Raw genomic sequence first — 26,110 nt, 5'->3', positions numbered from 1 at the left:
GTTAATTTATTTTCTCATTCTTACAAGTTTTTTGGTTAACTTCATGTTAGTGTTTTTAAACAATGTTTGGCAGAGCCCTGGGGGTTCTTAGGAAACTCCTTCGGAAATAGAGAAGCACCTCCTTCCAACAGAGTAGTTTTAAGTTCTCTGTCTAGGTTGGCAGGGAGTAGGGACCTTTTCTTTATTCATTACTGGTATTAGCTTTTATGATAAGTAACCTATCTTGTGGAATATCATCACTAGTTGATAAATTTTAGTTTTAGATCATCAAAAAGAAAAAAAGCTCTCTTTCTTGATACTTTTCTCTTGTGTATCTTAAAGGTCTTTGTTACTGAGTCACATCAGTTTCATCATGCTGCCTGTTAGGCCATAGAATTTCCTTTCAGTTACATGACTCATAGTGGTGAAGTGCTTCTTAAATTTTATTTCAAATTGATGTAGCCTTTTAAATGCTGACTTTAGATAATATTTAAAAATAAAGTATACAGTTGACCCTTGAACAACATGGTTTTGAACTGCGTGGAGGCCCACTTACACATGGATTTTTTTTCAATAAATCAATTTCTTGGAGATTTGTGATAGTTTGACAAATAATTCTCTAGCTTGCTTTATCGTAAGAATACAGTGTATAATACACGTAACATACAAAATATATGGTAATAGATTGTACTGGTAAAGCATCTGCTCAACAGTAGTTTTTATTAAAGTTTTTGAGGAGTTAAAGGATATTATGCAGATTTCTGACTGTGTGGGGTGTTGGCACCCTTAACCTCTGAGTTATTTAAGGGTCCGCTGTAGATGGTAGCAGTATTATGTTTTGGAATTAGGTATTTTGTACATTACTGAAAAACATTTCTATCTAGATTTGTGACTGGCCAAATTATTGGGTTGGTCAGGGTCCATTTCGCTTGCAAAAGAGACTCCAGTGGGACTTTAAAAACACCTCTAATTTTGTTTTTTTAACATCCAGACTCTGGAAACTTAAATTGCAGCTAGACCATAACAAAGTAGTCAATTATGTTACATTCTATTAAAAAAAACACACACAAAGCCCCAAGACCATCAGAGGTCAGTCAGAACATGTTAGAGGCCAGCTCTTACAGATAGTCTAGTGAGACCTCTTCCTTACCCTAATGTGGGAACTGAGTGAGTGAGTGAGGTCAGTTACAGCGGCCGGGGGCCTCCCAGGCAGGTAATGGCGGAATCAGGAAGGAGAATCTGGGTCTGTCTCTCATGCTCTTTGTATTTCACGGCTTAATGGGGGTAGGACAGCTATGTAAATAACGTAATATTTCTGTTGGAAATACAAAATGATTTAAGGTAACTGTAAAACTTATATATCTTGATTCGGACTTTCCCTTTTAAAGAACTCAGTGACAGCAAAGGCAGACTGAGACTCTTTGGATTTACAAATCTAGGCTCAGGACTTCTCCCTGGACGGTGGGTCGTTCGCCTCTCATCAGCTCTCCTGTAGATTCCACCTTGTCGCCTGTTCGGTCTGCTTCTCATGTGGGAAATACAGAGAGACTAATTGAAGAGGAAACATTTTGGATTTATACATATACATATACATATACATATACATATACATATACATATACATTTGTATTTATATATTTGTGTATGTGTGTGTGTGTGTGATTATTTTCTTTTGGAGGGAAGAAAATACAAGGAGTTTGAATGAAAAAAGTAGATTCCTCATTTTAACATGGCTTTTGAAAATATTTAAATGCAAGTTCTCTGAGGCATAGGGCTTATGGTTAACATTACTCTTTAAGGTAAATGTGTGCTTCTGATACAGAATGCCAGTCAGGTGCTATTCTGAATTTTCACTAATTGATTGATTATTTTTCAAAATAACCTTTTTATTTTGACGTAATTCTGGATTTGCAGAAAGGTTGGGAAGCATGCAGGATGGTTCCCCTGGCTCCCTTACCCAGCTTCCCGTTAGCACTTTACGTTGCTATGATGTACTTTGTCAAAATGAGACACGCACACTCTAGACTCTAGACTACTTGGATTTCACAGACTTGCTGTTACTGGGTTTTTCTGTTGTAGGTAACTCTTGTCTCCCTAGTCCCTTCTGGTTTGTGGTAGTTCCTCAGGTTTCCCTTGCTTTTCATGACCTTGAGAGTCTTGAGGAGAAACAGCAGGTGTCCTGTAGACTGTCCCCAAATCATGTTTGGTGCTTTTCTCATGACTTTTCTGGGGTCGCAGCTTTTAAGTGCCCTTCTTAATCGCACCCTCTCGGGGATTACATGCCACGCACATGACATCGTTGGTGATGTTAACCTCTGTCATTGGTTAAGGTAGTTTTTACCAGCGTTCTCCATTGTCGGATTGCAATTTTACCCTTTCCATATACTCTGTTCTTGAGGGAAGCAAGTCACAAAGTCTGGCCCACCCTCAAGGGTGGAGGGCAGGAATTAAGCTCCACATCTACATTTATTAGGTAGAATTTTTCTGTGAAGATTTGTCTCTTCCCTGTTTATTTGTATATTTACTTATTCATTCACTTGTTTATATCAGTGTGGGCTCATAGATATTTATTTTATACTTAGGGTTTTGTAATCCATTTCTCTACTATTTATTATCTCAGATTGTTCCAGTTTTAGGAGTTGTGTCAGAATGGCTAAGATGTCCTCCTTTTTTTGAGCACTTCTTCACTTTCGGGTGCTCCAGGTTCATCTTGTATTTTCCTTGCCCCAGCCCTAGAATCAGCTATTTCTCCAAGAAGCCTTGGTTCTTTTTTTTTTTTTTTAAGTTATCATTGATACACAAACACATGAGCAACGTTGTGGTTACTACATTCCCCCCTTATCAAGTCCCCACCACATACCCCATTCCAGTCACTGTCCATCAGTTAGTAAGATGCTATAGAGTCACTACTTGTCTTCTCTGTGCTACACTTCCTTCCCTGTGCCCCCACCTACATTATGTGTGCTAATCGTAATAACCCTTTTTCCCCTTATCCCTCCCTTCTGGCCCACCCTGCCCAGTCCCTTTCCCTTTGGTAACTTAGTCCTATTTGGGTTCTGTGAGTCTTGCTGTTTTGTTCCTTCAGTTTTTGCTTTGTTCTTATGCTCCACAGATGAGTGAAATCATTTGGTACTTGTCTTTCTCCGCTTGGCTTATTTCACTGAGCATAATACCCTCTAGCGCCATCCATGTTGTTGCAAACGGTAGGATTTGTTTTCTTCTTATGGCTGAATAATATTCCATTGTGTATCTGTACCACATCTTTTTTTTGTAAATTTTTTATTTAAGGTATGATTGATATACACTCTTATGAAGGTTTCACATGAAAAAACAATGTGGTTACTACATTTACCCATATTATCAAATCCCCACCCATACCCCAATGCAGTCACTGTCTAACAGTGCAAGTTGCCAGAGATCCATTATGTCCCTTTTCTGTGATACCCTGTTCTCCCTGTGATCCCCCACACCATGTGTACTAAACATAATACCCCTCAGTCCCCTTCTCCCTCCCTCCCCACTCGCCCTCCCACACCCCTCCCCTTTGGTAACCTCTCGTTCATTCTTTGTACCACATCTTTATCCATTCATCTACTGATGGATGCTTAGGTGGCTTCCATATCTTGGCTATTGTAAATAGTGCTATGATAAACATAGGGGTTTTTTGAATCTGTGATCCTGTTTTCTTCAGGTAAATTCCTAGGAGTGGAATTACTGGATCAAATGGTATTTCTATTTTTGCTTTTTTGAGGAACCTCCATACTGCTTTCCACAACGGTTGAACTAATTTACATTCACACCAGCAGTGTAGGAGGGTTCCCCTTTCTCCACATCCTTGCCAACATTTGTTTGTCTTTTGGATGTTGGCCATCCTTACTGGTATGAGGTGATATCTCACTGTGGTTTTAATTTGCATTTCTCTGATACTTAGTGATGTGTAGCATCTTTTCATGTGTCTTTTTGGCCATCTGAATTTCTTCCAGTTATTTAAAGCCCTGGTTCTTTTTATTGGAGAATGGTATATAGAAATTAAGATGTGGTCCCTGAATGTCTGTTGGTACCTGGTCACTGCTTCTGGGCCCCCTAGTGGACAAAGCTGGGTAATGTGTATGGTTGTGCTGACCTATGTTGGCACATTTACTGGAACTCTGTGTGTGTTTATGTTAAGCTGAACAGGAGTTGATGCAGATGTCTGTGATGCTAACTCACTACCACAGCGTTTCTTTTAGGTTTCCTTTCTTGCTTATCTGTAACTTTTCTCTGAGAGCAAGAAATCTGGTTTCTACCCTCCCATCTACTTAAGTTGTTCAACCTCAGTGTATGTGTAAAGCAATTTCAAAACTTTTAACCTCTACCCCTGTTTGAAATAAATTTACTAACTTGAGGCCAGTGTCTCTGCACAGTGTGGAGCTCCTTTTTATCTTTAGCCATCCAGATTTGTTTTTTGTACAGTATTTTCTGCTCTAATGCAGCTCCTTGTGACTCTGAGGGCCTACGCTGTCCAGCAGTCTTTACGAGCTGATTATCTTTGTCATTTTCTGAGGCTACTGAGATGAATTCTGTCTTGGAAAAGTACAGAATAATCATCTAGTGAGCAACAAGGTTGCTAAGATGAACTTTCTGGTGTAAGGTGTGTGATTTCTCATTTTTAAATTACCAAATATAAAGTTTCTATATTTACAATAATATTTATGGACCACGCCATACTGTATAGCCTGTGTGCCAGCTGAGCGTGAGAGAGCACAGCAGCCTGAGGGGCAACCAGATCCCTTCTCTTCAGTTTCTGAATTGTTCTAGCAGTTCTCTCAAGCATACTTTCCTCCACTTTTAGGTTTCTTTTGTCAATGAATTCGTTTCCTTTTGTGTTAGTTTTTTAGTTTTGATGTTTGTACTTTAAAGCTAAAAGGCTTGTAAGGGAGCCAGACTTGACTTTTACTAAAATCACAGCTTAAAAATTTGTTGTATTTGTTCAAATACAGAAAAATTACATGCACATTTATGGTACTTAACAGTGGATTCGTGGACATCTTTTTTTAGTCTTCTACAAGCCAAAACTGTCTTGAGGTCTGTATTTTGTATTTGGAGGTATTGTGGTTTCTAATTTCTTAAAGTAAAAATGCTTTGAATTCTATGTTTGAGTTCGCTTAGGGTTCTCTTTGTTTTCCAGCCCAGGAAATAGTTTAAAATAGCTGCCTATGCTAATGTTCCTAGAAAGTCAATGTGTCCCCTTGAATCTGAAGGCTAGAGCATCTTTGGAGAGGACTCAAGAGTTGGAGGACTTGCTTGCCAAGGAAAGAGACCACTTTCGGCGCTCGCTGTCTGACAAAGAGAGGGAGATGGCGGAAATAAGGGACCAGATGCAGCAGCAGCTGAATGACTACGAGCAGCTTCTCGATGTAAAGTTGGCCCTGGACATGGAAATCAGCGCTTACAGGAAACTTCTGGAGGGTGAAGAGGAGAGGTAAGTAACTTTGGTGTCACCCTACCGCAGTCTGCTTTTTGCCCTTACTCTTTTTTATTTAAAGAAAAGTAAATAGGATTTTTTTTTTAAACAATTAAGGCATTTTATTTTCTGTCATGTCTTTTAACACCTAGGTGTAAAGGTAGATAATATAGATCATATTTCTATCTCAGCAACAGAAAATATTCAGTAAGCCTTATTTTATTTTCATGGTTATTTTAAATTCTGGGCCATGTCAGGATGGAGTCTCTTTCCTTTGAGATTTTAAATGTTTTGTTAATTAAATACTATATGTTGTAAAATACCACACTTGTTGAAAGAGACTTCATACTTTTAAAATCTGTTAAGTGTATAAATAATCCTTTAATAACACCCATTCTCAGAAAAAGAGTTCCAAAGGGAAAGTGTTTGCTTTTGGATAAAGTGTCATTATTATATACATTGGGTCAGTATTATATACATTGTGATTATAATTTTGTGAAAACAGGTATGAAAAAAACTAAGGGAAGTGTATTTAGTATTAACTGGTATGGTAGGGTGGGGATAAATGGTATGATTTACCGGTCTATTTTTTAAACTTCGTGCAGTATGGACCATCTACACCTAGGGAGAACATGCAAATTATTATTATTATTTTTTAAAATTGATGGTGGGCACTGTAGCACAAGTAAGTTTATCTTACTAAGATGCATATCTCCTTTGTCTAATAAGTGGCCAGTAATAATGTTTTGCTTTAGAAATGCATGTGCAAGCTATTTACATCCTTTTCCCTAAGCTGGGAGGGGCGTATGTATTTCCTTTTTCCGGGTAGATTGAATCTCCCTCCAAGCCCTTCCTCCCGCGTGATGGTGTCGCGAGCGTCCTCAAGTCGCAGCGTTCGCACCAGAGGGAAGCGGAAGAGAGTCGATGTGGAAGAGTCAGAGGCCAGCAGCAGTGTCAGCATCTCCCATTCTGCTTCAGCCACTGGGAATGTCTGCATTGAAGAGATAGACGTGGACGGGAAGTTTGTCCGCCTCAAGAACACTTCCGAGCAGGTAACGCGCACAGGCCCCTCCTTCTTTTCCAGCCAGGCTCTGCGGATGGGTGGGCGGCCTGGCAGTTGTAGTAACTTCTCAGCCTTTATTTGGATTCAGTAGTCTGCAGTACTGAAAAGGGCTCCTTCATCCCTTTTATTTAAAGTCATGAAGTATGCATTAAAATAGGAGGAGGAAGAGGAGATGGTGGACCGAGTGGTTTGAAGGGTCTCCTCATTAGCGTTCACAGAGCCAGGGCTTTTTTTCACTGTCATTTTGTGACGTGTCCTTCCTGAGGGTGAGTTGTCACTACCCCCTGCACAGCCAGGGTTCTGAGGCAGTTGGAGTGTGGGTGTAAGTGGTGGGTGTTTGTTCTCTCGCCGCTACTCCCTACGAAAGGAAGGAAATAGGAGCCTAGGCTCAGGTACATGCAGGGGGAGTTTTTCTCTCTAAATAAATGAATGAATGAATGCTTATGATTGATTTATACTAAGAGTAGTATGAAGCCCTATCTTGAAATCATTTGTTTAAAAGTGAACATAATATATTCATAGGGAATGCTGAAGTTTGGAGCTGGGGCTTTGGGAGCTCAAGAGAGCTTAGGAGTGCAGGTGCTCCGTGGCTGGGCTTCACGGGGCTGGGGCCGGGAGGGTGGAGGGTGCGGGGCGATGCTGGGGGAGTCTGGTCTGGGTGTGCAGTGGGGGGAGGCATTTCCTGAAGCATGTTCAGGATTTGTCCAGCACTGTTTGTGAAAGTCTCTCCTCTCTCTTTCTCTTCAGACCTATTAAAACCATCTTCATGTGGGTGGATAAGTCGTTTGGGTGGGCAAAAGAGCATTAGCAGTTGTGACGCGAAAGAGAACAGGTGCTGAGCCCTCTTGGTCACCACTTCAAAAGCTGAAGAACATAACGCAGCTGCCTCCGCTGCCCCGTAGTTGTAGTTCAATGGTTTTCCCAAAGGCGTAGCAATCCTGCGTGCAGTGTCTGAGGCCGGCGCTCAGCCTGGCTCACTCTTGTCTCTGAACGGGGGAGGGGTGTGAACGAGTAGCTAGCGGCTTGGCTGTCCTGCGCCTCGTCAGGTGTCAGGCATCTCCAGGCACCTCTCACTTGGAACTGGCTCAGGGCATCACTGGCCCTTTTTGAGCCCTTTATACCTGAAGGTGAGAGAATTGAGTGTGGCACATGCAGAAGTGGTACAGATGCAGAAGAAAAAATAATGCATTTTCTTGTTCTCTTCTGTTTCTAAGCTTCTCTGTATTTAAAAAACTGAAAATAATCAAATATTAGATGCTTGTAATTGTGATGATGACAGCTGGGTTATGCTGTAAATTTAAAAGATCCACCTGATCTAGCAATGAGTTTGGTCATTAATTTGGTTCATATCCCTTTTCCAGTTTTGTCCTCTTAAAAATTAAGTACCTTAATAATTAAAACTGTAGCATTGTTAAAGTTTCTTTTTGCTGAATGACAAAACTTTTTATATAGTAGAGAAACATGAGTCCTGAGGAGACAGCCATAAAGCTGTCTTCATTTAATATATATAGATTCATTTGTTTAATTATTTCATAACTCTCTGTATATTTGAAGTGACCTTGTTTTATTTTGTTGTGTGAATAGGATCAGCCAATGGGAGGCTGGGAGATGGTCAGAAAAATTGGAGACACAGCAGTCAGTTATAAATATACCTCAAGATACGTGCTGAAGGCGGGGCAGACAGTTACAGTAAGTGAATTGGTCATTAAATTTAAGTTCATTGTCTTAATTCACAGGTAAAATAATTCAATAAAATTTTTGGCTTAAAAAAAAGCATTTTATAAATGGGCATTGAAACATCTTTGACCAAAAAATACAACATCTTTGACATTATTAAGGAATTGCAGGTGCTACTAATGATTTAAAAAATTCTATCTTATGGAGACTGGTAATTGACTATTAAAAGTGAAAGATTTGACCTTTGAATTCTTTTTCTCTATTCTAGTAGATATAAAACAGCTGTCTTTTGCCTGATAGTGGTAGCCCAGTGTAATTCAGGAGATACTGCTTGGCATAAAGAACTGTTAGGGAAGTGATGTGTTAATTCGAGGGTATGTCTTTTTAAACATTATTTATTTATATATAATATATTATGATTGATACACACTCTTATGAAGGTTTCACATGAAAAAACAATGTGGTTACTACATTCACTCATATTATCAAGTCCCCACCTATACCCCAATGCAGTCACTGTCCATCAGTGCAAGTTGCCAGAGATCCACTATGTGCCCTCTCTGTGCTACACTGTTCTCCCTGTGATCCCCACACCATGAGTACTAAACATAATACTTGAGGGTTTGTCTTAAAACCCAATCTTCAGCTCAGGGTGAGCAACAGCATCACTGGGTGGTGGCTTGGGGTCTAGGCCCCACCTCACCCTTAATCAGTCTCCATTTCTGGTGTTGGGATAGGAACCTCTGTTTTGAACAAAAGTCTCATTAGGTGATAGGTATTATTCTAAAGAGTTATCCTTTAAACTTAATATTTTTGTAAGGGTAACATGGTTTTTATATAGTATCTAAGGTTCTAGTTTTGAGAGAGGTAGGATTACTGCCATTCTGACTCCATTTTGAGTTCTAAATGGTTCTCTGTTGTTATGTTCTGAAGTATACTAGGTCTTTAATAGTTAATAGTTTAAATATTATTAGCAACTTTTAAGTGAAGTATGTATGCTTCATTGACCAAACAAAAGATCTTCTGCTTTAAGTTTAGCAAACACTGAAATATGATAACTTTGATGTAGATTTTAAAGTAGAAGATTCTAAAGAATGTAGAAATGACTGTCTCCTTTTACTGATCTTTTAAAAAAAATATTTAAAACATGTTTTAAATTTTGATTGATAGAACCTTAGTGTTTAACTTTAGAGGCTCAAATAGGTTAGCAGTTCTCTTTAAAAACGTATATTCACAGAACTAAACACCACATTATGTAACTATCAGATTCTAATTTTGTAATAGTGGCTAAAAATGGGAACAAATATTCTAACCATACTATCCTTTCTTCTCTTTAGTAATTATTATAGTGGGAAAATTGCTCAGTCCTATTTAATGTGTTGTAGGGAAGCTGCATAATATAGTGGGAAGAATCCAACATTTTAATTCGTAAGATTCAGGTTTGAGAATACTCTCTAAAGCAGTGTGAAACCGTTAGGCCAATCATCTGCCTTTTCTACTAGATAGAATTCCTCAGGGACTAAATAGATGTATATTCAGTAGGTCTAGTGGAGAGCTCAGTCGGCATATAAAATCACATTATGCATTTTCTTCTTGAGTAGCTTGCATCACATGTGGTAAATTCCTTGGAACTGGTAGTGATCAGTGATCTTTATGTAAAATTGTACAAAGCAACAGCAAAGATCAATTTAAAACCCTAGAACAGATGCAAGAACTGTATGTAATTTTACACTTTCTTATAGCTACATTAAAAAAAGTAAGAAATATGGGAAATTAACTTTGGTACTATATTTTGTTTGACCTAGTATGTCAAAAAAATACTATTTTTTTCAATATGATCAACAGATACATTTTTACATGTTTTGTCGTCTTAATTTTTTGAGTTAAGTCTTCAAACTTAACATATCCTCCTACAGCACATCTCAGTTCAACTACATTTCAAGCGCTCACAAGCCATGTGTGGGTACCATGTTGGACAACACAGCTATAGGCCGTACTAGTTTTAGACTAAATTACCCAGTAAGGTTACTGACATTTTGTGATTATTATTAAGACTAAACCAAATATATGATTCCATGTGGACTAGTGAAAAGTATTGCTTGAAATCAGGAAAATACTGATAATTCCACATAACCTGAACGTCAGCCCAGATCCAGTTCCTTTTTTGTTTTATCCCAGTAGATACTTCTTGCCCCTTTCCATTTCTAATGCTGATGGAAAATCTGTACGCATGAAGTGAGCATCTGAAGAGGGAAGGCTCACTCTTGATCAGTAGTTCATAGATTTTTCTCCCTGTTTAAGAAAATACCGGCCTGTACTGCCTCCAGCTTTCCTTTTGCCGTCATACTGCCCTTTGTACTGTGAAACAGTTCATGGAGTACACAACTTCTCTGTTTTCACATGGCCTCAGAAAGACGAGGCCTGGTGGTAGATTCCCACCAGATGAGGACGCTGAGGTTCACAGAGGCAGCAATTCATGCAAGATGCAAACAGATTTCCTGACTCTCAGGTTCTCTCCACTCTAGCAATACTCAATTATGTAGCCAATAAGTACATAAAACGTGGCAGAATTTCCATGCTTTTGAGAAGGGAAATATAATGACTTCCTTGTTTTGCACATTTCAATAGCAGTCATATTTTCCATTGAATAATGGGTGAATTGTATTCCTTTGGGGTTTAGTCTCAGACACCCTGGGACATTGTGACACTGTCCGGTCGGAGACAAACCAGTTTCCACAAGAGTTGTCCTAGACGGGCTGTTTGCTGCAGTGGTTCTGAGAGAAGTTGGCCATGCCCTCAGCTGCGGGCAGTTGGAGGTTACTCTCGGACGGGTCAGCAGGCACTGGCCTGGAAGGATGGCCCGTGAAACCCACAGAATGACTGAGTGCTGGCGGTGAGGGCCAGCGGTCACTGAGTGAGCCATCCCCCCTCTATGGGTGGCCACGCTCTTCATGGCAAGCCCATGAATTACAGGTAGCCTTTCTGTCCCATCTTATGCATGATGGACGCAAGGTAACTTGCTCAAGATCAGCTGGCATGTAGAGGAGCTAGGATGCAAACACAGGCGACTTCATTTAAGAGCCCTGTGTGTCAGCATTTTCCTGATGAGGTGGGGAAGCTGAGGCCTAGATAAGCTCTCTGGATTCTTGTGGACACTTGGCTATTAGTGTAGCGCATATGCCGCCAGCGCACAGTTCCGAGACCTTGAGAGTCGGTCCCCTTGCCCTTGTGGAGTGTCACTGTCGTGTTGCTGTCATTAGGTTCTGAATAACCCGATGTCCTGTTTTCCAGATCTGGGCTGCAAATGCTGGAGTCACAGCCAGTCCTCCCACTGACCTCATCTGGAAGAACCAGAACTCCTGGGGCACTGGTGAAGACGTGAAGGTCATACTGAAGAACTCCCAGGGAGAGGTAGGGCCATCCGTCAGTACCGCCACAGTGCCCCTTTCCATTGAGAGGCCCTGTGCAAGTGTGATTGCTTTTCAAAATCAAATTGGAATCTGAAGTAACTGCATAAATCAGACTGAGGCTGCGAGTAATCAGAGTGGCACTGACTTCAGATGTTAGGGATGAAGTGCGTGTCGTGGAGTCTGGTGAGCAACACAGGCTCCAGTCTCTCCGTCCACTTTTCCCCATTGCACACAAGCTCTGTGACTGCAAGCAAGTTCCTTCACTTCTCCTAGTTTTCATTTTAAAATTAATGATAACAAGACAATTCATATAAATGTAATAATGTTAATGTAATGAGAAAATATAAATGAAACAATCTTTGGGAAATGCTTGGAACAGTATCTGGCCTCTAGGAACTGCTGATGTTACTAACCTTGCTGTTAGGTCTCAGAGTGGTTGTGAAAGTCTTGAGGTCGAAGATTGTGGATGGTGCACCTGCTTGGTGGGTACGTCGTCAGCATGTCAGTCCTAGAATTCTTGTCAAAGGACCTTCCAGAGGGGCCTGACACCCGTCTCACACACACACACACACACGCTCTCTCTCTCTGTCTCCGTCTCCAAGAGGGGAAGTGCCTGTGGAGGAAGGGGTGTGGAGTGGAGCTGCAGTCTTCCTTTTGGGGCCCTCCTTGCCTCCCGCAGTGTCACTCTCAGGCCTCCTCTTCCCCTATGGGGGGGGCTTGTTGGGCTGGCCTCTCTCATTGGAGTAGGAAGCATATTGAGGGCAAGGACCTATTCTGATTGTTCCTGGCACATAATACACATTCAGTAAGAACTTACTGGATAAAACTTTAAAAAATCAAGCATGGATCTTCACTGAGATTTGGAGAAGTAAAGTAACTAACAGCATTCGTGATGGGGGTCTTAGATATTAGCATAAGTCCTGTGCCCAGCCACCTTCCCATTCATTCCTCACTATAAACACCTCTTGGTATTGGGAGCTCTTCATAAGGTAGTCACCGTCTCCTGAATGAAGACTGCCCTTGATGTCAGACTGAAACTGAAATGGCGTCTGGTTTTCTCTGTAGACCTCAGTACAGTTGTGTGAGATTTTGGGGTGCCTCTGGGGAATTCATAGACCTGGGTTCTCAGGGTAGGAGGGGAGTTCACAGATGCCTTCAGTAATTCACAGACTTGAAGCATCTTCCTCCTGTTCTCTCTATAGAAGCCCTTGCTTGCGTCTCCCTTCAGCACTTTGGAATCCTTCCCAGCTCCTGGTAGGGCTGCTGCCTGAGCACGGGCATCGCTGCCGCCCCTAAGCTGCTGGTTTCCCCTGACGTCTGAAATGGGCTGAATACATGTCCTTCTCAGAACATTGTTAGGAGTGGTGACTGGCGCAGTTTAAAGAGCACTGTTGTAAGGGCCCATGGCGGAGGAAACATCTGTGGTCCATGGGATCTAGGTACCATCTTAGCCACTTTTTTCTGGGTGGAAATGTATTCCAAATTAGAAACGATCTTAGGGCAGGGTGTTTGGAATGAAGCAGGTGTAAAGCCCACAGCGAAGGTACAGTGGCACGTGAGCAGAGCAGGTAACCACAGCATGGGATACGTCCTCAGGTGGTGGTATTAGTGCTGTGCCAGCAAAGCCAGCTGGAGCTCAGTTTCCCTCCACCATGCAAATTGCTGAATATCAAGGGTCTCTTGTTGAGAACAATTTTTTTTTTAATTTTGGTATCATTAATCTACAATTACATGAAGAACATTATGTTTACTAGGCTTCCCCTTTCACCAAGTCCCCCCACAAACCCCATTACAGTCACTGTCCATCAGCATAGTAAGATGTTGCAGAAGAGAAGAATTTTTTTTGCAGAGAGATTCATTTATTAGCCTACTAACTAATGATTTCCTGGACCAAAAATTTTGGTTCTAGATTTATTACTTTTCTGTCTAAATTTTTAGTTGTTACTTAGTTCATTCATTTTTACATAGTCTTTCTACATTAGATTAATTGGTTTTTAAAATGTTGTCAAATGAAAAGTACTTAAGAGCAGGCTTACATTAAAAGGTATGTTGAAGTATTCATAATTAATGGAGTTGGGCAAGTTGCTGCTTTCTAAGCTCATTTGAGGCTAATAGTCTTAGGTTACATCACAAGCTTTAAGAACAGTGTTTCCATAGGACGTATACTGTCGCCAACTGCTAGAAGCTGGAATGTGAGAATTCTGTACAAAATCTCTTTGACTTTTCTTTCCTTATTTTAAGATGAGTTGGTGAAAGCTGGGTATTCTTAAAGCTTTTTGAGAATTTTGTTTTGTTTACAGTCATCCCCCAATCAGTATCTTAGTTCAAATTTCTGTAGTTGATCAAAGGATTCCTATGCTTTTTTTATTAGGACTAATTTGGTTCAAGTAGCCTTATATTTGTAAAATGGCTATTTGTGTGTGTAAACAGACTGATTACACAGAACTGAACTTCTTGTCTAACTGAGACTCAGAAATGGTCCATCTTTGGCAAGCATGCAGCAATAATCAAATTCCCCCCGATACTTCTGTACTGTGTATTACCTCATTTATAAAATAAATCCTTGGACATATTTAGAATTGAATTTTCATTTCTATGACAATGTGTTTTGTTCTCTTGGCCATTTTAGACTAGCTGGTCTGTGTTAAATTTCAGATAAAATTTTACTGATGTGATTTTATTGTCTTTCTCTCTGGAGGTATCTTTCTTGAATGACCTTAGGGCATGGTACCGAGTAAAATTAGGTGCCCTGCAGTTCCCTGTAGGACACACACATTTACTTGCTGCCAGATCATCAGTTTACCTTCAACAAAAATACTGCTGTTTGTGCATGTCAGAATTCTCTACAGGAAAGTTCTATTTGAGCATTTCAGAGAAAATGGATATGTTTACTTTCTGTTGTACCTCCGTGAATGATAGGAGATCTGTTTTATGTGTGGGGTATGTTGGAGCTCCACTAGTGTGTTATTTGCAAATAATGCTCATCGGTCTGGATTGCATTTCATTCAAGAGGAACCAGTTGCTGAAGGAATGAAAGCAGCCCGTCCTTTTCACCTCACTCCCCATAGGGTCCTCTTGCAGCCGTGGGCCCTGAGGTCACAGCAGTTGGCCTCCAGCTTCATTTTATCAACATTTACTTAGCAAGTTTGCTTTGCTAGGAGCTGAGATCTTTTAGCTGAATTCATTGAGCGTTACAGAGAATTTAGTGTGCCAAGTCATGTACAGAGTCCTCAGTAACAGACAGGGATAAAATGCAGTGGACTTCTTAGCAGGTGTTTCAAATTGGATGCCAGTAGCTGCCCTGCAAGGGGATATTAAGATCAAGAACAGCTACTAATTAAGCAACAATATCTGTTTGGTAGCTAAAGCTGCTGATGAACCACTTTGAAAAAGTCCTTGATGTAGGAATGCTACATCTTAAATTTAAGCAAAAAAAAATGTTCCCTCTCCCTACCTCCTTTGTGGCTTTAAGTATGGTTTTAACTTGAAATCAATCAAACTATAGGCACACCTCAGAGATACTGTGCACTACATTCCAGGCCAGTGCAGTAAAGCAGAAGCTCCATGAAGCAAGTCAAGTGAATTTTTTTGGTTTCCCAGTGCATGTGAAAGTTGTGTTTCCACTGTAGTGTAGTTTGTTAGGTGTGCAGTAGCATTAGGTCTGAAAAAACAATGTATATATCTTAATTAAAAAATACTTCATTGCTAAAAAATGCTCACCATCATCTGAGCTTTCAGCAAGTGATGATCTTGCTGGTGGAGGGTCTCACTGTGATGCTGCCGGCTGCCGGTGGTCACTGAAGGCTCAAGTGGCTGCGGCAATTTCCTCAAGTAAGACAGCAGTGAGTTTACTGCATTGATGGACTCTTCCTCTCATGAATGATTTCTTCGCAGCATGTGGTGGTGTTGGGTAGCATTTCATCCACAATAGAACTTAGTTCCAAATTGCAATCAGTCCTCTCAAAGACTGATGCTGCTCCGTCAGCCTAGTTTGTGTCGTATTTTAAATGCTTGTCATTTCAACAGTCTTCATGGTATCTTCACGAGGAGTAGATTCCATCTCAAGAAACCACATTCTCTGCTCATCCTTGGGAAGCAATTCCTCATCCATTCAGGTTATCTCACAAGATTATAGCAATCCAGTCACATCTTCAGGCTCCACTTCTAATTCTAGTTCTCTTGCTGTTTCTGCCACATCTGCAGTGACTTCCTCTACTGAGGCCTCGAACCCCTCAGAGTCATCCCTGAGGGCTGGAATCCCCTTCTTCCAAACTCCTGTGAATGTTGATATTCTGACCTCTTCCCATGAACCATACAGATGTTCTTAATGATTCTAGAATGGTGAAGTCTTTTCAGAAGGTTCTCAGTTTACTTTGCTCAGATCCATTAGAGGAATCACTCACTCTGGCAACTTAATGGGTTTCTTAAATAGTAAGACTTGAAAGTCAGAATGACTCCCTGACCCATGGGCTGCAGCGTGGACGTGTGGATGTTGTGTTAACAGGCATGAGCACATCCTCGTACCTCTCTCAGCAGCACACTTGGGTGACCAGCCGCACTGTCAGTGAGCAGTCATATTTTGAAAGGAATCTTTGTTCTGAGAAATAGGTTTTATCAGTGGGTTTAAAATATTCAGTAAACCATGCTGTAGACAGATGTGCTGTCATTCAGACAAATATAATAATAATGAAGAAGTTGGAAATACTGTGAGAATTACCAAAATGTGACACAGATACAAAGTGAGCAAATGGTGCTGATAGGCCCACTGGATGCAGGATTGCCACAAACCTTCAATTTGTATAACACTGATGTGTGTAAAGCGCAGTGGAGCACAATCAAGTGAAGTATGCCTGTACTCATTTTTAGGAGGTTGCTCAAAGAAGTACAGTCTTTAAAACAACCATACCTGAAGAGGAAGAGGAAGAAGCAGCAGCCGAAGTGGCTGCTGAGGAAGAACTTTTCCACCAGCAGGTATTGCTTTAATACATCTTTAAATACTGTTGACAGAATTACATGAAAATCAAAACTGACAGTGAAGTTTTTTTCCCTATTTGATAAGCCCAGTCAGTGAACTACCGAGTGGGGTTTGCTTTTCCTTGGGGAATATTCAAGATAGAACATTCGGGTATGGGAAGAAATGTTAACACTTCTTTAAGAAAATGTTTTTTCTCATCACATCAAATGTCAGTTTTGTCTTTTGTTTTACAGTGTAGTATGTTATGGTAGGACGTGTCTGTCATTACAAATAAGTATGTGATTTGGAGTGCATGCTCAAATGATGTACTGCAGGATTCTGTGGTTGAGAGATTTAGATCACTAAATTAGAGCAAGCATCTGCTATAAGCTTAAAAAAAGCTGAAGTGTAATATTCAACTTCAGTGTGAAACAAAATCCTTGCTATGTTAAGTTCCTAATCATTAATTGCAAGATAGATTTTAGCTGATGCTTGGGCTTTTGAGAACCCTTGAAATAAAAAAACTCCAAATTTGATTTTAATTAATTAAATTGGAATTATTAAGTAATGAGTCTTCAGTTTATATTAACAAGCTATGTTTGAGTCTGATCATTAATAAAATATTCCTGTCCTTATCCTAAAGGCTGTCTCCATGTTTTCAGATTTAAAAATCTGTTCGTTTTGCTTCCTCAGCCCCAGTCCTACTCCAAATGAACGTTCTCTTTTGTGTTCTGCCCCCAGGGGCTGAGAAACGCTGGAGATGGGTTATATATGACGTAGAATTACGTTCTGGCTTGTATATTTTGTATATTTCCCTCGTACATTTTGGAAGAATACTTAAAAACAAATACTTCAGACTTGTCTTTAATAACAAGAAATAAGGACAAGATCCTGGCCTTCACAGGAAGCGTTACAATGATTGGAAGGAAACCAACAGCGTAAGAGAGACCTCAAGGTTCTGGCGAGCTCCTCAGAGCACCAGGATGCAGCCAGTTAGACAGATGCGGGGTTGGTTGTCCAGGCCCTGGAATAGTTGAGAAGATTTCTGGGAAATCTGCTTGCCCAGTGTTAGGAAGGATGGGTAGTCACTTGGGTACTAGGTGGCAGGTGGTGTTTGGAATGTCTGTTGTTACAGTGACAGACCAGCCCAAGACCTAGTGGCTTACAACATTGGTTTCTTACTTCCCATGATTCTGTGGTGTGACTGGGCTCGGCTGGTGGTTCTTCTGGCCCATGTGATGGGGAGTGAAGTCGGCTGTGCAGCTGTGCTCAGCTGGGAGCTTGGCCGGGGCTGGGATGTCCATGCGTCTCTCCGTGTGGCCTCTCATTTGGTAGTGTGTAAGCCAATTTCTTACACACAGCAGTGGCTTCCACGAGGGTGAAAATGGAGAGCCCCAGATCTCAAAAGCTAGGACCGTATTCTCTAAGTCACAGTCAGAAGGCCAGCTCTGGTTCCAGGGAAGGGTAAATAGTCTCTCCTTCTTGGAGGTGAGGAGTGGTGAAGAATTTGTGATGGTCTTTAATTCATCACAGGGATATGTCAGGACTTAAGCACCAAGTCTGTCTGTCCATCCATCCAGTTGTATTGTAAGGTGCAAGTGAGAGATAAAGTAGGAAGGCTCGTGCTAAATGGCCGTAATCCGAATGCCGAGGCAGGTAGCTTCTGCACACGTGGGAGCAGAGAAGAAACCCAGACAGTGTCAGAGGGATGGACTCCAGAAGGGAGTTTGCAGACACTGAAGGACTGCAGAAATGGGGATTCCTCAGGGCAGAGTGCTGGTGAGCTTGAGGATGGGAGAAAGGAAACACATTAAGGCGGGTGAGGTTTTTAGCTTTTGTGATGAGAAAACAATGATACCAAGTTCAAGAGGAAAGAGAGAGGGTGTATCAGCTGTTTGACTTCACATTAGAGGTCTTTCAAGTTGATAAGTGTTTTCGGTGACCTTCAAGAAGCCAGTTTCAGCCTAGTCCAGTGACGAGTCGCAAGTCATACTGTGAAGTTTTAAGGAATTAGTGAGTAATGAAAAAATGGATAACAGGAGGCGTCCGGACCACAGTTGGTGAACCTGGTGCCGATGCTTTGGGAAGTGCAGCAGAGGAATCAGCCGGCATGTTGCCTGGTGTGGTTGCTCAGCACAGAGTCGCTGGTCTCGTTCCTAAGTGTGCAGGTCATTGAACAGCAGTTTTCACCTTCAGCTGTGCATTAGAATTACTCAGCTTCAAAGTGACACGTAAACAGACATTCCAGGGGAGAAGTCTGCAAGAGAGGGTTAAAAGGGGAAAGTGAGAAGCGAAAAGGTCATTTAAAGTTAGGTTATATGAATTTAGAGTATTTTTGTCCTATTGAAAATACTGTGACCATCTTCTAAACACAGATTTTTCTGTTTTCCTCATCAGGAAGCCCCAAGAGCATCCAATAAAAGCTGTGCAGTTATGTGAACTTCTCAAGTCAACCGTCTTCCTCAGAGTAAGGAAGGGTGGTGATCCTTCCCTACACGTAGTGCAGAGCCTTCTCTGAAGCACAGAGTATTTTTATGTCTTCTTTATGTGAATTTTTAAGCTGTGAATCTCATGGCCTTAATTTTCTTTTTTGACACTGAAAGTTTTTAAAAATAAACTCAAACCCATACACTTTGTTCCAAGATGTGAAATATTGACACTGAATTAATGGTGTACTGTTTGGAAAGGGTCCCTCAAATTTTTTGACATTTTTTGTATATGTGTGTTTTTTAAGTGCTTATGAGAAGGGGAGGGGAGGGAGGGTAAACAAACCACTGTGTGTCTGGATATAATTTGAAGATTGCTCCATCTAGACAGCAGTCCGCTCTTGATTTTTCTCTGCTATGTACAACGGTGCTGTGAGGGAGGGGAAAGCATTTTTCAATATATTGAACTTTTATACTGAAGTTTTTGTAATAAACAAGTCTACAAATTTTTTTTTTAATAGAGAAGTTTTGTAAGGGGGCAATATTAACCTAATCACCATGTCATCGCTCTGGATGAAGGATTCCACAGAACTATTTGTGGTTACTTCTAGATTCTTAGCTCATGAGGGGAAGCGGGGTGGGGGAGGGTTACTCTTAAAATGCATTAGTTGTATTTTTTAAGATAGTGTAACTTGCTTAAATTTCTTATGTGACATTAACAAATAAAACGCTTTTAATATTACTCTCTTTTCACTTTCAAAACATCTGGAGGGGAGAAAAATATTTCAGTTTGATTTTATTAAAAATCATTTGTTCATACTAGACTTTTCTTTAAGGCTTTGGCTATGAGGAAGATAAACAAACGATTTTGGGGTCTGGCCCCCTTTTCAGAAAAGACGTCCCAAGCGGTGGGACAGAAGGAACTGGGGAAGGAGGCACCAAGGCCAACGGGGCTGCAGGCCTCCTGGGAGGAAGGGGAGGCTGCGGGGTGGAGAACGTGTGGGGCGGCAGGGACAGCAGTGAGGATCCACTCGGAGAAGAAAAAGAACTGGTTGCTGCTGGGAAAAAAAGTGGGGAGGAAAAAACCAAAATTGGCAAGACTTTTCACTCGATTCAGAGTATCTTGTTTCTTTCTTCTTGTAAAATCTTTAAGTTACATAACACCATGTCCCAAGAATTATTTTAGAATATCTAACTTAAAATATACAACAACTATGACTGAATATACAACAATGACTGAGTGCAAATGACTTGTTCAACTCTCATAGGCAAAAAAAGCAGCTCTATAAAACTAGGTTACAGTATTGTTCATAGATAGATCTTTCTGTTCTCAATGAAATACAGCCATTTTTTGCCCCTGTTGATTTCAGCATAAAAACCTACACACCAAAGGCACAAAAACAATGGTCAAAAGATTAATCCCCACAAAGTCAGGGAACATGAGACAAAACTAACACAAGCCTTTTAGGATATTTTTGTCATAACAAAGATGATTTATAGTCAATATGAATATAAAGAACAAAAGTTTACCTAAGGCAACACATACATGTTTCGTTTTTTGGCTTAAATAAAAGATGATGTCCCTTCATCAGCAAAGATCAGAGAAGTTTTAATACACGCATTCATTTTCTAATGGGCTTGGAGGGCAGCTAAGAGTATCTTCACTATCCTCACAACTATGCTGGACAAGCCCGTGTACCTAAAGGAAGCGGGGTGGACGGCGCGGTGGCCAGACCAGCAGGGTTTGGTGGAGGAGTCCCAGGTGGCATAGTCAAGTCTCTCTTCCACTCTCTTCCATCATTTTCCCTCAATTATGGTATGCTGTAAAAATATAACCCTGTTACAAATAGCACAGTAGCCAGACATTTTTTAAGTGTGTAAAGTTAGAGAATCGTCTTAAAAAGTAATCAAGAGACAGATGTCTGTCCTTAGAATTTATAATGCCAAGATAAGGGGTCTGTCAGAATTCCTAAGGAAACGGTCTGTGAGAATGTTCAACATGCATACAGTATGTGATCTTTTCATACACACATTTTACATTTGAGAAGTCACTTTGTTAGCTTTAATAATTATCCAATATAATTATTTATACTTATAATCATTCAATGTATTTTAAATAGTAAATTACTAATTTAATATACTGCCACCTGAAAATATGTTAGATTTATATCTAGATTCCAGTCACAATTACATTTAGAACAAAAATAAATTATTCTTCAAATGTTTCCTCTCTTCCCATAAAGCAGTCTATTAACACAAAGAATTTTAATGTCCTCAATCCCCTATTTCCCTAGTTCACATCTTAAATCTACTCTAATGGCTAAATGATGGCTCAGGTGTTAGAAATGGTAACTACAGCAAAAATGTTATATAGTAACTAGAAACCAGGGTCCCAACAGACAACAGTGGATTACAACGGGAATACAACAGGTATTACAGGAAAACCTTAAAATTATAAATTTGCAAGCCTATCTGAAGTATAAAATCAAAACTTCTGAATACAACAAATTTGTTTCTGGTATTTTTAGTCATGTAACAAATCATCAGCGAAGGTCAGCAGCTTACCAAGCACTGTTGGTGCCTCTGGAAATACAGTGTAAGCAAAAACAAATGGGATGCTCACAGTCTAGTACAGGAGACCATAAAATAATGCTACCAATGTACAATGAGCCGTAGCCTGAATCACGTGCTCTGAGGGAAAGAACACAGTTGTTTGACAGGAACATGAGGTCCTGACTTGGGGTCAGGAAAGGGTTCCTCAGGGAAGTCATATCTAACATGAGATCTGCAGGATGTGCACGATGTAATTAGGCGAAAGGGAAAAGAGATTAGGAGGGCAGATTTCAGAAAAAGTGACTTCATAGCTGGTACAAAGGCTCTGGAGGTGAGGGGAACACGACACAGTCAAGAAAATCCCTGTAGCAAGAACAGAAAAGGAATGAGGACTGGAGACAGGCAGGAGTCTGGATGTTGTTGAGCTTCCAGGTTAAGGAGTTGGATTATTAAGAACAGAAAGTCATTGTACAGAAGGAGGTGATATTTTTGTCTTTACTACATGAAGAAATTTTAGAGTCACAAGAAGATGTTAAAACAGAAGAATTCATTAGTACCCTAAACCCAGCTTCTCCCAACAAAAGCATCCTGCACACCTACCGTATATTGATCAAACTCAGGAAATGACTATCGGTACTATAGTAACTAAGCTATGGACCGCGTTTGGACTTCACCTGTTTTTATATTGTGTGTGTGTGTGTGTGTGCAGCTCTTTGGAGTTTCATCATGTGCACAGGATCATGTGACCACTACCACAGTCAGGACACAGGTGTTCCAGTCCCCCAGAAAATCCCTCATGCTGCTCCTGTCACACCCTCCCGCCATCCGTAAGCCCTGGCAACCAGTTGTCCTCTATCCCTTCCTCCTTTTGTGAATGCTACTGAAATAGAATCATAGGGCATACACCCTTTCGAGACTGGCTTTGTTCACTCAGGATAATGAAACCCAAGATCCACCTTGAGATCCACCCAAGTTGTTGCATCTATCAATAGTTTTCGTGTGCGTGTATGCTGAATATTTCATTTTATAGATGTACCACCGTTTGTCCACTGAACTCTAGTCTGATTCTAGCTTGTGGCAATTCATATTTGTGTTTTAAAAAGATTCCTCTGACCACAGCACACAGACTGGGCTGTAAGGCAGGCAGAGTACATGCACAGCTCATTAAGAATCACAGAGCAGCAGTTCACACAGGGAGTGATAAAACCCCTGGCTAGTGATTCTCAAACGGGCAGGGGGTGGGGTAGGGGTGAGAGATTAGGCCTCCTGGGATCATCTGGCAGTATCTGGAGACATTTTTGGTTGTCAGAACTAGAGGGGTACTCTTGGCATCAGGCTAGGGGATATTACTGGAAATCCTGAAACGCATAGGACAGCCCCAACAAGATTATCCGGCCCCAAGTATCAATAGTGCCAAGGTAGAGAAACTGGGCTAAACTAATCTGACAATAGTGGAGATGGACAAGAGCGAGTAGATTCCACAAATGTTTGGGTAATAAGACTCAGTGATAGGTTGGATGTGGGGCAATGAGGGGAGAGGCATGACCTGCACAACCACACAGACAGAGGAACCATTCACTAAGATCAGGACACTGCAAGCAGTCAAGGCGCCTGTGACATCTTTTACGGGGGCGGAGGGCGGGCGCAGGCAGCATTATGTAGGGTTTAATACTGGACTTGCTGAGTTTAAGCTCCTTGAAACATCCACATAGAGACACTGACTTGGTCTGCAGCCTAGAAACCACTCTAATGTGGGTTTCACCAGGTTCCTGACAGTGTCTAAAGTCCTGGTCCAAGAGGAGGTTACCTGAGAAGGGAGAGACCAAGTGAAAAGAGAAGATGACCCGACCAGTCCTTAACAAACAGCCCGACGGATACATGAGCTCGCAGGGAAGGGTGAGAAAGGACCCGGGAGACAGGAAGAAAACCAGGAGCCTGTGGTGTCCAAAAGCCAAAGACAAATGTTTAAGGGAGGAATGGACAGCAGCAAATCCTGCAGAGCCCACGAACAGGATGTTACCCGAACACTTCATGGACTGGCCAAACTCTGGAGATGAACTTAGGGAGAGCTGATAGAAGCAGACAGAAGCCAGTTTCAACCGGACTGCAAAGTGGGAGATGACACAAATAGGCACAACACTTTCAAAAGGTCTGGTCATGAATGCTGAGGAAAGATCTACGGCAATAAGCAGAGAACAGGGATCCAGAATGCAAAATCCTTCCATTCAGTATCTGCACACTAGAGGTGGACAAACAGGGGCAGAGACGGCCTTCTGGGGCTGTTATCACTCCCTGACAAAGCTACATCTTTCCTTCACCTCATTTTTCTACTGGTCATTCATATGGACAGATTTAAAGAAGTCAGATTTAAAGGTAATCCTGATCCCTAACATTAACCAGAGAACTTCTACAATGAATACAACCCCTGAGATGGGAAATTTGGGCAATCTCTTTCAGTTTTTAAAAATTACAGTACTTGACAACTGGCTTAATGACAATAGTAGGTAAACTCTGAATGCATAAACATAGTATCTTCTACTAAAGAAAGCTATTTCTTTCTATTTATATATTTTCTACTTATTTCTGTCAGAGTGGGTCATGGTGTTAGGGCTTAAGTCTCAGGACAAAAAGCAGTATTAATAAGGTATCAACACCGCAAAAAAAAAAGTAATGGAAATGGCTTGGAAAACTGAGTCTTTAGTCTCTGGCCAGACCCTCCTCTTTCATTTGCTTGTGATTCAGTTTTTCTGTGAAAAATTGGATGGCTACGTATAAGGAAACAAGAAAATAAATGGAATAATGGTGCTCTAACAAACCTAAGCGCACTAAAGGAGTCGCTGTTGTTGGTGTCCTACTGGCACAAAACACTGCCCCTTCTACCAGACAGCGCTACAATAGTCTTGAGTTTTGTCTTTGCGTTCTCAGCTCTCAACACAAACTTCTGTAAATATTCTCTGATGAAAACAGTGGCCGTAGAGGAGAAATACTGGAAGGCCAAAAGGTGTCACGTTTGCAGAAATGCACGTCTCTCAAAATAACTACTCTGAATGACAAAAACCTCGGATGTACGTTCTGCTAATTTATGGGTATGAGCTAACGTTTAAATCTGCCCAGGAACGAACACAGAGCAAAACCAAGAGCCCTCTAGAGAGGGGCCAGACACCGACGGGGGACCTTCCGGAACACTGCTCCTTCCCACTGCCGGTCCCGCTTTGTTGAGCCCGGGGTCTCCGAAGCGGGAGCAGCCTGCCAGGCTCTGCCACGTCCCCAGGCCGGGCTCTCCCCGGGGCCGCGCGCAGGGGCGCCGCCTCGGTCACGGGACAGGAGCCGCGATCCGCACTCATGCCTTCCGCGGCGGGGGCTGCACGCCTCGCGAAGTGCCGCCGGGCCCGGCCGCTCCCGGCAAGTCCGACACCCGTGCGCGGACAGGCCGACGGCCTGGCTCCGCACGACCCTCGCGTCCGCGGCGCCGGCAGGCCCGCCCACCCTACAGGACTGCGCCCCTCGGCGCCCGTATGCCGGGGCTGCCACTCATCTGGGGGCTCGAGGGCGGCGCCGCCGCCGCTGAAAATTGGGGAACTGAGAAGTCGGGGTGTTAAGACCACGGTTCCGGGACACGGAAGACGCAATTAAGACTCACCTCGGCGCGTCCCCGCCTCCAAAATGGCCGCCGGAGACGCGTGGACCGGTGGTTACCACGTCGACGCCCCTTGCCCCTCGCTGCCCCGTCCCTCGTGCTGCACGGCCCGCCCATCTCCCCGCCCCTCGCGGGACCCCGCCCCGCCCCGCTCGCTAGGAACACCACCCCCGGGCTGCGGTTTAAATCTGAGTGCTTCCAATCAAACGTCCTCCAGGCCGCCCTGGCGTGGCCATGGGCCCCTCTGGAAGCGCTGTCCTGTAGGCCTGTCTTTCTTCGCACTCCGCGACCCCCACCCTTGTCACCCGTGTAGCTCACTTCGCCAGGGCCATGGCCGCCCCGGGGGACAGACGCGCTTGCCAAGGTCTGTAGTGCGGTGGGGAAAAGGTAGGAGCTACTGTGCTAATTTTTTCCCCGAGAACCTATATTACACATACTTTTTTTCTTAATTGAAAAAACCAAAGACAAGGAGAATCTGAGCCTTATGCGCTATCCTTAAACCAGTGCCTGAAACAGTAGGTCCTCGATCATGTACATTAAATAAATGTATGAACGGAATGCTGTGGAAGAAAATGAGGAATTTGAAATCAGAAGCCCTAGTTGGACCTGAGTTGTGCAGTTGTGACCTTGTACAGGTCACTTAGCCTCTGTAAATCTCCATGTTTCCATCTATAAAATGGAATACTACTGTCTGCCGTTTCTAACTTAAGCAGGTTACAAGCTTCAAATAAAACAATGCATATGAAGGCACCTTTTTTTTTGGTATCATTAATATACAATCACATGGGTAACATTGTGCTTACTAGATTCCCTTCCCCCCATTATCAAGTCCCCACCACATACCCCATTGCAGTCACTGTCTATCAGCGTAGTAAGATGCTATAGAACCACTTGTCTTCTATGTGATGAAGGCACTTTTTAAACTGCTGAGTGTTAAACACATGAAAAATTGTTTTTGTTCTTCCCAA

General features: G+C 42.0%; 1 protein-coding gene and 1 long non-coding RNA gene across 4 annotated transcripts in view; one reads left to right on the top strand and one right to left on the bottom strand.

Moving 5' to 3' along the window:
• Positions 1-19,292, top strand: part of LOC118972008 (lamin-B1) — a 52,178-nt gene extending 32,886 nt beyond the window's left edge. For all 3 annotated transcript variants that reach the window (XM_073221909.1, XM_073221908.1, XM_073221907.1), the window contains 6 exons: positions 5,220-5,440; positions 6,252-6,474; positions 8,070-8,174; positions 11,454-11,573; positions 16,439-16,543; positions 18,924-19,292. In XM_073221909.1, the coding sequence (XP_073078010.1) occupies positions 5,220-5,440; positions 6,252-6,474; positions 8,070-8,174; positions 11,454-11,573; positions 16,439-16,543; positions 18,924-18,965 (816 nt within the window). In that variant the 3' untranslated portion in view covers positions 18,966-19,292. The remainder of the gene's footprint in view (positions 1-5,219; positions 5,441-6,251; positions 6,475-8,069; positions 8,175-11,453; positions 11,574-16,438; positions 16,544-18,923) is intronic.
• LOC140846232 (uncharacterized) lies at positions 17,375-25,886 on the bottom strand. The gene is made up of 4 exons (XR_012125193.1): positions 25,146-25,886; positions 20,652-20,773; positions 19,299-19,382; positions 17,375-18,783 (listed from the first exon to the last, which is right to left on the bottom strand). It is a non-coding gene; the product is annotated as an uncharacterized lncRNA (long non-coding RNA).
• Between the last annotated feature and the right edge of the window lie 224 nt (positions 25,887-26,110).

Source organism: Manis javanica, chromosome 14, assembly GCF_040802235.1.
Source record: "Manis javanica isolate MJ-LG chromosome 14, MJ_LKY, whole genome shotgun sequence".
Lineage (NCBI taxonomy): Eukaryota > Metazoa > Chordata > Mammalia > Pholidota > Manidae > Manis > Manis javanica.
This window is presented reverse-complemented; position numbering and strand designations above follow the sequence as displayed.